Source organism: Hirundo rustica, chromosome 3, assembly GCF_015227805.2.
Source record: "Hirundo rustica isolate bHirRus1 chromosome 3, bHirRus1.pri.v3, whole genome shotgun sequence".
Classification (NCBI taxonomy): Eukaryota; Metazoa; Chordata; class Aves; order Passeriformes; family Hirundinidae; genus Hirundo; species Hirundo rustica.
This window is the reverse complement of record NC_053452.1, coordinates 89,500,015-89,513,524: the sequence shown is the minus strand read 5'-3', so window position 1 is coordinate 89,513,524 and position 13,510 is coordinate 89,500,015. Positions and strand designations below refer to the sequence as shown.

Genomic DNA, 13,510 nt, shown 5'->3' with positions numbered 1-13,510 from the left:
TTCTGCATTTTTGATGCATACACAAAGCCTTCAAAGGGCTTATGTAGTTTTCATTCTCTTCCAGCTTCAGATTTTTAATCATTGTTCTTTTTCTCGTTTTTAAGATATACTCTCTTTGCTCTGTATACTTTCCTCCCATAATTCTCTGCTCATATTCTTCCCTTTGGTAACAGTAACTAAAATTTATTCCTGATATTCTGTGTATTCAGGAATATTACACTACAAAAAAAACTCCAAACAAACGTATTTTAGAGGAACATATAGAGAAAGTTATATTTGTTTGTTTTCCATATATTTCTTCCTTAATCCTCCATTTGAAGCTATGAGTTCACACAATCACAAAATAACATTCAGCTCAATGAGACAGCAAGCTATATTTCAGCTTTTGCTTTAAACTCTGTTTCAGCTGCAATGCACACATTTCTGCTGCAGGGAACAGAATTTTGCATGTTATAAAGGGTATTTATACTTTCAACTCCCAATTTTTTTCATGCTGCTGTTTTCTTTTTTCCATTTTCCTGAACCAGAATATATGATACATCTTATATCAGGCTGGATGCAACTTTCAGACTACTGGACCCTAGAGATGCGGTACACACTCATTTTCTTTTCAGATCAAACTGTTTCCTTATTTATCTCAATAAGAATAACAACTCATCCTATCGATAAGGCCAGATGAAATAACATTGTTTTCTGTTTCAGCTGATAAACATTAAAATAATTAAAAATCACTACTAAAACTGTCTCATTAGAGGAAATGTTTGTACTTTAAAAGCACAAATACTGAATACTTTGAATATTATAATTAATTAAGAAAGACAACAAAATCATTAAAAACTGTAATAAGTAAAAGTGAAGATTATTTCTAGCATGTGGGAGGATCACTTGGACAATATGGTTTGGAACCAGAAAATAAAACATGGTTTGGTATCAACAGTCTAGTTCATAGACCATGACCACAGGGAAAACAAATGTTGAAGTTCCTTCCCATCAGTTTTGCCCACTTAAATTCCTGTTTTAGGTGCAGGAAAAAATAATTTAAAAATACAAAAAAACCCTCCAATACTTTGGGTGTTTTTTTTTTTACTCTTGCTTTACAGTTCTGTTTATTATCTAAGGTGCTAGAAAAACTGTTTGCCATATTCAAGTATTTAAAAAATAAATTATAACAATATTTAAAAATAATGAATTATTTCTTAAAATTTAGGAACTCCCATCTCCCAAACTTACTAAGATGTAAAAAAGCGTGTCATAGTAATATGAAAACTTTGGAATACAGCTTAGCCAGTTATCACACAACATAAAGTGAAGACAATGAAAGGTCTTTTAAAATTTGTGTTTGACATGTCAAATGATTTTCTGAGTAGCAGCATTAATTTCTTGAATTACTGCAGACCTCCATAGAGAATGTATATGCATTTTGGCATGTGAAACTACTCTTTTGAATAACATCCTCTATTAACTAAACCCACATTAGGCTTCCTTTTGCTCCTGACAAAATGCAAAGGGAAAAGGACATAAATTCCTTTTAATCTTGCCATCTTTCATCACTAACACCAAGAGTTGCATTCTTTGCCTTTGTAACCTTCATCCCTCACTGTAAATACAGTCAGTACAGCAGCAAGGTATTACAAGATTTCACCATGCAATCTGAAAGAAAATTTGTAATTTGCATCCTTTTCAACAGGCAGCATCCCCAAAGATTTGTCAAAGAGAAAACCCTTAATTTATGAAAACAGAGCATCAGTAAATCAATGCTACCATGAACAATAAGAAAATTATCTGCCTCCAATATCTTGGGTGGTACTGATGCACTTTGGTAGAGAAAAGAAAGAAGTATTATTTTATTCTTTCAAGAATCAGAGGGAATCAGTTGTCATGTGGCTTCCAAGACTCACAGCAAGTTAATCTGATAGATTTAAAATAGTTGAATAAATCAGCTATCTGGATGGCTCTCCATCTTGCAAGGATTTTGAATAAAAAGCTTCCATCTCCCTCGTTGCCTGTTTACTTGTGCTCCTCTCTTTTAATTTAATGCTGGTCTTTGATGACAACTAGGTTTATTGCCGCATCTGTGGAAATTAGTATCTTTAGCAATATTTCCCCTTGGAAGTCTCTTCCTCTGCTTAAGATTGCAGTGTAAAGAGCCTAGTTGTTACGGAATGCAGCTCATTGCCTTTTCTCAGTCTTTATTGCTCTGATATTTTCTGAGAGTTACAGGTAACTCTTAAAGTTTTTTAGTATTGATTTTGAGACAAGTCCTTTTTGACCTGAGAAATCTGAAAGGAAGAAAAATGTTGCACTGAAAAAGTAGAAGCTATCACCTGAATGCCTGAATCACCCCTCCAGGAGAAACATTTGTTAAATTTGGGAAGTTTAGCAATGCAGCAGTAGTTCTGTCAATTGACCTCAAATCTCTTCACCCCATATACAGAGATGGCACTGATTACAGAAAAGAAAAATGAAATCTTTGGGTAGAGTGCTCACAGTGAAAGGGACTTTTCCTCAGGGGAAGTAAAGGAGATTTTTCCTGGTCTGTTCCTTCCGCCACAGACAATCAAAAAAGGCCAAATTAAGGTGATTACAATTTCAATCTTTATTAGCAATTATTAGCATGGCAACATGGATTGCTAGGTAACGTGCTCCAACTCTGAAATTTTATGAAGCCCAAACAATACAATTCTAACAGTGAAGAGAGATTACCGTGACATTTGGAGAATTTGACATGAGAAACAATTGAACACAATGCACACCAATTCAGAAGTCTGTGCAAATGACCTCTGTATAGTGATATGAGTGGATGAGCAAAGATATGTTTGTTTCCTTCATATTGCAGTTTTTAGACTCTGTAAATCATTTAAGCAAGCTGGCTCTATCAGTTTTGCTGGGGGGAGGGAGTGTTTCCAATTTTCTATGGAAAAATTTTCAGAATTGTTGATTGATCTTTACCTATGGTCTAGTCAATTCCAAGGAAGAAAATCATAGAAGAAATGATGTTTCTATTGCTCAATCTGACATCAAAGCATTATCTGATCCAAGAATAGAAGCAAGGATATAAGAAGACATTTATTTGAACAAATGGATTAATGTATTATTTTCTTTCCTTTTTAAAATAAATTTATTCCAAATATAGAAGACATTGAATACTTCATGCCTAGAACAAATTAAGTGCTTATAAAAACTCATAACCAAGGATAGATATGGTATTTAGTATGGCAGAATATATCAGATCATCATAACATCAGTTTACCATATAGTATCTGTATTTATATATAAATATATAAATATTTTCAACACTCAGTAGCAGTCATGCTAACTTCAACATTATAAACTCAGACTTTCCAAAGAGCCTATAGAAAATAAAACTTTTAGGAAGGCTAGAGAGTGTCATAATTAATACTGGTAGTCTAGATTAAGACTTGTAAATAGATAAGGAACAGAGATGCTTCTGTTTTCACATTTGTAATTAGAATAAGAGAAAGAAAAGGAAAATTGATTTGCACAAACAGACATTCATTAATATGCCAAATTATAATCTCTTACCACTCATCTAATAGTGTAAGATGATTGTAACCTCAAAAAAATACCATCAGCAGTAAAATTTAATCTCTTTCAAGTCTAAATTTACTGAAGATCACCTAACATAGATCTTGATTAAGTTAGCCAAAGAATTTACATATGGGTAAACTCTTGAAATTTTTTTTCAAGCAGTGTTAAATTACCAAGCATATAAATAGTAAAAACCCCCCAAATTAGGCATCTTCAAGTCAGACAGTATTTCTCAAAGTTAAAAAAAAAAACAAAAACAAACAAGCAAAAAAACAAATACTTCATTGCTCAAATACTGCAGTCACACATGAGGTAGCTATTTCTCTACTGCAGATTCTGTTACAAAGCCAAATTTGACTTGTCATGTCCTGGCAAACAGTATTTTAGAAAATAGCTTTGTCCTTATAAAGATAATTGTTCTGATATAAGCTATAAAAGCAAAAAAAACGAAAATTATTTTCAGTTTGTGTCCAAGAGTCAGTTATGTCTTTATCTACCCTTGATATCTACTGTAAAATAAACAATCCAACTTTCTTCTATGGGTGTCTCACTGAGTTATTTCAATAGAGCAAACCTATGAAAATTTTATGACTGTCCCTTCCAGACAGGGAATGAACAAGTCCAGGAGACCTACATATAACAATGCTTATGGATGCTCATAGAGAGCTGTGATTTTTGTATTTGTGGTCCCTTTTCTCCACCTATGACCTTTAAAGATAAAGGCTCACTTTTATAACTCTGATAGATTTTTTTCATATATCCAAACTGGCATTTAGTAGAAGAAAATATGATAGTTACTATTCCTGCATTAGTCTGCTTGCTATTGCTGAAGAGTGAGCACTTGTTTATAGAGGACCTCTAACAGTGTACAATCTGCAATTGCAGTCTAAATTAACTCCTATGATGCTTCTATTGATCTAACAGAGCACACACTATAAATCCCAGACAAATCCAAAAAGACAATTAACTAAAATTTTATTACCCATAGAAACCAGTGGTGGGGAAGCCAATGTTGATTTTCTAATTGTATTGTGTACAATTTACTTATACTAGAACCATTTAATGTATAATTTTTACATATGTACATATGTTTCATATTGTATTGTCATATATAAGCAATTATTTCTAAGATGCAACTGTTTTAGCTGAATAACTCATATTTTTCAAAATTGGTTTTTCTAAATATACAGTAATGCTCTTCTCCCGAAAACAATTTTGTAATTCCTATGTAATTTTAATTTTTTTAAAGATATGCTCTGAAAACAATTCTCTTCTTCTAAAGAAAATGCCTCATAATTGAAGATGAAGCCTTGGTATTCTTTTGGCTGTGAAGTAATTTCAAGACACAATAAACACATGTAACATCTTGACATTAAAACTGACACATTTAATTTACAAAAATTTTGACCCTTGACCACTTTAGAATTGCTTTAAGAACATAGGGAAAAGGAATAATACCAGTGAAACCGATGAAATATCTTCCAAGAAATGAAATGTAGATTTTACTAATGACCTTTCAAATCAAAGGAAAAAGTACAGTTTTCTTAGTAATGAGAATGGGATCTATGCCCTGTTCTTTTATGTGGAACTGTTTATTACTGATTCTCCATGGTTCAAAAGGAAATAATGTCAGCAGCAATGCCCATAATCCTACAATTTTTTTCTTTCTTTTGTTCATGTATTAGACACTGCTGATGCATGAAATATCTAATCTGTAGCTAACAAAGACAGATGGTTTTCCCATTCATTTCTAATGAGCCATTTTTAAAGTGTCAGCAGCATTTTTTGTTTATTTGCTTGTTTAAACTTCCTATTTTATTAAGGTTTTCCAAATTAAAAATGTGAATGTTCTTTAAAGGAGCAGTTAAATGAAGGGCAAAAGAACAAGCAAGAATGATTCCATCATGAATCATGTGCAACAGAAGCATTATAATATTAGGATTAGAAATAATGATCTAGTGAAATCTATCTTGAAAGCTTTTTTCGGACATTGCCTATCTTATTTCTATCCATGCTAGTTTTAATTCTCACCATCCCACACATCATCACATCACAGCCAAGATTACTTTGTTGTGGCAGCATTTTTTTTATTGACCAGAACTGTAGCTACAAAAGCCAAGCCACTGAATTTCAGTTTTAATATTATTGCTACATAATGTGATGAGGGGATGAATGATGCTGAATATGGTCTTCGTTCCAGCAGTTCAGGGAGTTTGTTCTATCAGTATGTTATTGTAGCATCTGAAGTTTTCCTAAGGTCAAGAGAAGCAGCATCCACAGTGCACTCATTATCTGTCAAGCCAGTCATTTAATTGAATACTATCATCAGGAATGCTTTCCCCTTTGTGAAACCATTCTCCTGAGCACCTTCTTTTTCATCATGTGTGTGGAAACAGTTTCAAGGGTTATTTTCTCCATCACCTTTCCAGGGACCAGGGTAAGGCTAACTGGTCCACAGCTGCCCAGATCCTCCTTCTTGCCTTTCCTGAAAGTAGCAGTCACTCTCCATTCCTAGCCTTATTTTTTTTTCTTCCTTTATGCATTCCATTCTCTGATGTATTTCCATAACCTTTCTTCCGATCCTTAGAAACCTGTCCTTGTCACCAAGATTTTTTTAGAGATAATCAAGAGTGTCCTCACAAGGACTTGAGCCATTTCCCTCAGGACTCATGACACCTCCTTATCAAGAGCCTGCAGCAGAGAGTCTCCCAGTGTTTGCCATCACTCATCCTTCTTTCTGGTGTTGCCTCATGGCTCAGGTTTAGCTGATTTAGATGCTTCACTGGACAGAGCTTCTAATTCATCCTCTGGTACTGGGTCACTGAGTCTACTCTGTAGTGGCAGAGCTTAGATAGGAGAGAAACCTTCATCCTGTTGTCAAGGTTACAAGCTTCTAGCCCTCACTGGAGGTAACTGGAGTCTCCATTTCCAAAGTCTTATGCAGAGACTCTTCCTGGCTCTCCTTCACTATGTCTGGGTGTTCAAGTTCTTGTGTTTGTAGGGTCTTGGAGAGCATGCTACTGTCCCCATCTCAGCTCTTCAGACTGCTGACTGCCTCCTGAAGCTCCCTTACTTGGCAACACAGATCCTTCTCCAGCATACAAGTGCTTTCTCCAGGCAAGGACACTATTATCTGATGACAACCTCAGCAAGAGGTTCCATACATTTTTGCAGCTCCAGGCCAGCAGAACTGCATCCTCTCTGTGGAGCTCAATCTGGTTTAAGGGCTCTGATGGGCTGATCTAGTTACTGCTGTGGATGGTCAGTGATAACAGCCTGCAGCAGCTCACTAAGTACACAGTGTCCTCAGTGGAATTTTTGGCCCCTTCTACTCTGTTGGCTGTGCTCTGGGCTTGGCAGTTACATACACTCTTTCTAGCATTTGCTGGAAGCATGCTTGGCTGTCCTTAATGTGGAGTCAGCTGGAAACAAAAAGCTTGAAGTCCCCATAAATCAAGAAAAGTTGGCAACAAAGCTTGTGGGACACTGCTACAATTTGTTAGTAGTCACAGCCTTCTGTGGTTATCCCTTCTGGGGAGCACCAGGCACCCTGAAGCTCTTCCAAGATTCACAGCAGTCCTCTGATGACCCCAGGAGTTCCCAGGAAACTTAGCATAAGACAGAGCCCATAAACTGCTGTGCAAACTGCTTGTTGGTTAGCTCTGCTTATGTATCAGTACATTATTTTCAATGAAAGTGTTTAACTGCCCTACAGCAATGATGAATTTTGGTAAGTTATATTTAATACACACTCAAAGCTATGCTTGAGGTACCTTATTATTTTAGAAACTGGTTTATTCTCCCTCCAATTAACCTGTGAGTTCATCAAATGATCATTTTATGTCTCTTTGGGTGTTTGTATACAAACACTTTATAAAACATTTACTGAAGATATGTCACCTATATGATTAAATATACCAGGTGAAACAATCCTACTGTTCAGAAAGAAAAAGTTGATGAGCTATTTTTGGAGGGGGGGGGGGGGGTGGAGGGGGGAGGTATTTTTCAGGTACTTACTGTGTTTTGTTTTAAATTCTAATGTTTTATTGGGATTTTGAATAAAAATATTCTTGTTCTTTGAGAAGATTGTTGAATTACAGCTAAAATATGCCCTAGGAAGTGCAGAATGTCAGTGACTGTTTGTTAGATGCTGCTGAGGTGGCACAGCAATATTTTCTTGTTTGCTAAAGGCAATAGAAACCCTAAAGCTCATTTCACTGCTGTATAACAAGAAGCACACTACACGTTTCCCATTGTTAGTAGAATTACCAGAGAGGAACTATAAAACACTTGCTAGCTGTGGAGGAAACAATTTTGTGCTTTCACACATTTCTTTAGCCTAATTCATTAGTAAATCTCCTGACTGTCCATATAAATCTTTTAGAGATGGTTTTAAGTAAGAAATACATACAAAGCTTGGTACTAGGATGAAAAAAACCCTACATCTCTGAAAGAAAGATAAGCCAGAAATGGAACAGACAAATGTTTTGGGAAATGTCTCCATGGCAAGAGAGGAAGAGTTGGCCAAAGAACCCTGAAGAAATGACAGATAAAAGACGCTGTTTGCAATCAAATGCTTCAGTATTTGGCATCTGGGATCATTAAATACCAAGGTGATACCCATCTATGGGAAAAGCTGCTTCTTGCTTCTGGGGAAAAAAAAAATAAATAAGGATAGCAGTAATTAAAAGGAATGTGAGTAAAAACAGAAGGCACACTGAACACAGCATTAAAATTATAATCATGTTGTGACTTCCTTTAGAATTCCATTATAATTTAAAACTCATTCATTTAGAGATGAGCATATCTTTAAAATACACTGTGTAAATAGGCATGCTTTTACTTATAGATCTTTCAGATATTTACACATCCCGAACTTAGGAATCACTTGCCTCTACAACTCAGCACAGAGCAATTCTTGCATATTTCTGAGAAAATGCAGAAGCTGATTTTGACTTTGCTTTTCCAAATAAATCTTTTCTAGAGGGAGAAAGAAGCAAAATAGTGTGCTGATTTTCTGTAATAGTACTGCAATTAAAGTAGGCATGACACTGAATATATCCTAATGACTTAAGACTTTTCTTTAAGAGCTTAGCACAGGTTAGACTAATGAAAAACTGTTTTATTATTCTGAAAAGACATGGCTTCAAATGCCAAGGAGCAAAGACGGAAGCAATAGGGCAAGATGTTGTACTTGAAAATGTACTGCGAAAGTAACAAGAAGGCAGGATAAGTATAACTGTCGTTGACAGTATGGTTATCCAAATTGTCAGCTGGCATAAATCATTATCTAAGTAAAGACAAAGAAAGATGATCATGGCATGGTTACTAATTGAAAAAGCATTGCTAAGGAAGTTTGAGATGAGTTCTGAAATCACTCAAAATACCCTCCTCTATGAACATAAATTATTTTTTCAACCAGAATCTAAAGTGGGGTAGGAAAACCATGGCCTTTTACAGGATAGGATAAAGTACAAAAGAGATTAAATGGAGAGCATTTAAATACAGACAACTTTTTTGCACACATTTGGTGGGGATTTTTCCTGTTGGAATGGTTTATTCTTGCTTCCCCTATGTATATGTTAATTGTTTACCCCAGATTTTGTATACTCCCTTTTGTTCCCTATATAGTTATCCCACACCCTTTGTTCCAGCACCTTCCTTGTCCATCACCTAAACCCTGCCTAAACTCCCTATCAGTTACTGTAAAACCTATCCCTTTTACCCAGAAAGTTCTATGTCTGTTATGTATCCTTTGAAACCCCACTGGACTCTATAACACAATCCCTCCCACAGAGTAACCCTATTGGTTTCCCAAATTATACTATTCTCCCTTTTACTCCTCCCCAGTTGTATCTTATTGGTTAATTGTTTGTATCAACCCCTGTTACACCCTCTGCATAAAACTCCATGCACATGCGTGCTCCGGGCCTTCTTCCCTCGTGGACCCATTCACAATAAACACGTGGATTTACCCGAGAGAAGAAGGTCTTTTTGAATCCTTTACCCTGGTCCTCGTGGATGCCAAAGGCTAAAGGATTGTGCCTCCGCTCCTACAGGTTCCGTGTGTCCTAACTTTGCCACGGGAGCACAGTTCCCCACTCCTGTGGCAGCACCGAGGTGCTGAGCTAGCCTAATCATGCCAAAAGCCAAAGGGTTTCCACAATTAGCAATTATTCCTCAGAAGTGCTTAAGGAACTTGAGCCTCAAATTTTAAGGTGACATTGGCAGTTATCAACTTTCATCCTTGCAGAACTTAGTGGGAAGGAGAAGTTTCAGCATTTTATAACACAGCCAGGTTTATAATATCCATAACTGTGAAGGGGTAAATGGAGATCTGTGATTACAGTTGTACAAACAGGATGCAAGTAAACATTCCAAAAGGAAAATATCAAGGCTAAGAATGAGCAGGCAAGAAAAATGTCTTTCTCCAAATCAAAACAAACAAACAAACAAACAAAATGACTAACAAACAAAATAACAAGGAGTTCTGATCGCAAAAGTAAGACATGAAGAGTGGATAAGATAGCATGAAGAACTGGACTTCAGTTTACACTGAGATTATAAAAAGGTGTCTTGGTGGATGGATTCAAGTGCTGACAAAGGATAACTTTTCTGTACTCAACTGAAGCAAACACTGAACATGCCATTAAACATAAAAGATAGATAAATGACATAAGAAGATATACTTAGGTACGTCTAACTTCCTGTTTAGTATGGAGAAGTCTATTTGTATGTCATAAACAGAAAGGCAGCAGCAAGGTACCATTTTTATTTTTTATAAAAAAACTCAACAAGTATTGACAAAATGAATTTGTGGATTTCAATGTGAATATACAGAAAGAACTGAGTACTTTGGAAAGACACTTGATTAATTCTCCAAGTTCTAATATAATGATTACAGACAATTTCCAAACTATTCTACACCATTAGAAACTCCAGTTCATCCATAAAATTGTTGCCTGTTATTTGGCAAAAAAAGTTGAATAGATTTTCACTCAAAAGTTGGTAATAGCAAAGAAGACACAGGCACTTTAATTAATAGCTCTGAGAAAAAATATGCCTGGTGCTTACACTTCTAACCAATTTTCTTGTAAACATTTTCTGTAACAGTTCAGTTTTTGCCAAATCCAGAAAAAGTACTCCTTGAGCATTTTTATTCTCAATAAAAGAATGGTTTTGTGCATAAGTAGCTGACCAAGCTATGAGTAAAATCAGAAGAAGCCCTATTACCTTCTGCAATACATATAATATTCTAGAGGCTGGAAAAACTGGGAAAATGTGAGGTGAGGATTCATGGCTGAAAAATATCTGTTCAGCTAGAATTGTCCTTGAGGATGATAGACTACAAGGAATTATAAGCATCAGAAAAATAAGAACCACAAAGATTAAAATATTTAACAATGATTTTTACATTCCATCAGACTAAAAAGTAGGACAAAAGCAATTAAAAAGATTTGCACAGGTTTTCTCAACATTGCTATGCTTTCTGTTATTAGAATAAAAATATTTTACCACATTTTATGTGGAAGTTTAATGCCACATAAAAATACAGCTCTAAGATATAACAAGCCATTTGGTTAAGTTCTGAACATAAATTAATTTTTTAAAAATATTATATATATTATGTTATTTAACTTTGTTATGTTTGGCTATCTGGGGAATCATTCCTCCATTGTCCACTGTGGTTAGTTTCCTTTCTCATTATTGTCTGTATTACCTGGAATATAATCACTGTACGACAACTAGACTGTGTACCTTGAACAGTTATTACACTGAGCTCTATATGCAGCCACATCAGTGTCTATTAAGTATTTACAATTGTCTTCTAGTATTGACATCATAATATAGACAAATCCTGACTTCATGGAGCAGAAACTGATTACTGGATTGTTTATGGAATCCTAATCCTCAAGCCACTGAAATAAAATAATATTTAGACCATAATTGTATACATGAAATAAAGATTGGGATTTAAGTTAAAAATTAATATGGTTAATGTCAAATCCTCATGTCTGAGGAGATATAAATTTTAGTTAAATTGCTACTTTGTTGGTATTTTAAGCCACAAGGTGGCAGCAATGATATGAGCTCATCCAACTGCTCACTAACACGACTTGAACTCTTTAAAACATCTCTAGTGTTTATAGGGCAAATATGACAGAAAGAGAAACTATATTTTCTTTGAAAAAAATACAGATCCAAACTAGGATAATTGCTATTTTTTTTTTTTTAAATCGTGCCTTTTTCTTTTTTTTTTTTTTTTTTTTTTTTAATTAATTTTACATTTACCATTAACTATATCTGTAGGCTTCACTTGAAAATACAGGGAAGCACTGTATCCATGACAAAAGTCGTTTGCCCATTCGTGTAATAACATTTCCTTCCAAAGCTGGGAAAAAAAAAAACCAAACGGATGAATGCATGAGCCTGGCCTTCCTGGAATATGACCATATGTGAAGAGGTGCAACGCTTACCGATAACTGTTGAAAAGGTCCATGCACGTGCCATTGTTCCTACAAGGGTCTGAATTACATTCATTTGATTCCTTTTCACAAAATTTTCCTTCCCATCCAGGTAAGCAATCACACTGGTATCTCTGTAATACATTAAATAAAAGAAACAATCTGTTACTCTTCGTATTGTAATGCAATTACAAAAGTATTATTACTAATTGTTGGAAGGCATTAAGAGACAGCCAAACAACTTTAGGAGTTTTTTAAAACCTGAGGGCATAAATAAATTGCCACAGCATATTGGTGAAATGCAGAATGTACCAGCATTTTGGCATCTACAGGTGTTTAGAGACTGCAAATAACTGTTGTATTTTAGTTTTTTTGTTATTGATATTTGGAAACAGAGACAATTATGTTTCAAAGATATATGGGCTATGATCTTCATATAAACAGCGAAGGGAAATTACTTAATTTTCTAATACACTTTAAAAATATAATAAAATAAGAGTCAGAGCTCTGAAGGGAGTTGAGATTGAGCAGTTGACCCAGACCTTTCTGTAATGATACTCTTACAGTCTCCTGAAAAATTAAAAGCTTGAAATATTTCATTGGAGCAAGGATAACAAAAAAGAAAGGAAGTTAACAATTTAAAGTCACACTCAGTGTAATTAGCCTGGAGTGTGGAACAGCTCCACTGATACCAGTACTTTAAATGAAATTATTTACATGTATATTCTATTATATCTGGTCAAATCAACTTTTGCACCAACCAAGTTGTACATAGTGTATTTGTGATTTTTATTTTCCTAACTTCATTCCACTTGTTTTGTGCTCACGTTGGTAAACATCATTTCTATGCTTGCCTGGGACACAGCCATGATTTCTGTGACATGGATGTTCTAAATCCACTGAGATAAATTTTAAAAGTCAGGAAATAAAATTGAAGGGTATCTTTTTGAGTTAAGATAGGGCATGGAACATGGGCACCCAAGTTGGGTGGGAATATTGGTCTGCTGAAGGGTAGGAAGGCTCTTCAGAGGGATCTGGACAGGTTGGATCGATGGGCCAAAACCAGTTGTGTGAGGTTCAACATGGTCAAGTGTTGATTCCTGCTCTTGGGCCCAACAACCCCAGACAGTGCCACGGGCTGGGGTAAGAGTGGCTGGAAAGTTGCCCTATGGAAAAGGACCTGGGGGAGTTGGTTGATAGCAGCTGAACATGAGTCAGTGTGTGCCCAGGTGGCCAGGAAGGCCAGTGGCATCCTGGCCTGTACCAGCAATAGTGTGGCCAGCAGGACCAGGGCAGTGATTTTCCCTCTGCACTCAGCACTGCTGAGGCCACACTTTGAGTGCTGTGTCCCATTCTGGGCCTCTCACTACATGAAGGATGTTGAGGTGCTAGACTGAATCCAGAGAAGGGCAACAGAAATGTTGAAGGGTCTGGAAAATGAGTCCTAGAGGGAGTGGATGAATGAGCAGGGGTTGTTTGGTCTGCAGGAGAGGAGG

The 13,510-nt window shown here is 35.8% G+C and overlaps 1 protein-coding gene across 1 annotated transcript in view; it reads right to left on the bottom strand.

Annotated features, from left to right (window-relative positions):
- The window catches only part of EYS (eyes shut homolog), a 718,062-nt gene that overhangs the window by 475,888 nt on the left and 228,664 nt on the right, over positions 1–13,510 (bottom strand). Inside the window, 1 exon segment of the mRNA XM_040058168.2 lies at positions 12,027–12,148. Within this exon segment, the coding sequence (XP_039914102.1) occupies positions 12,027–12,148 (122 nt within the window).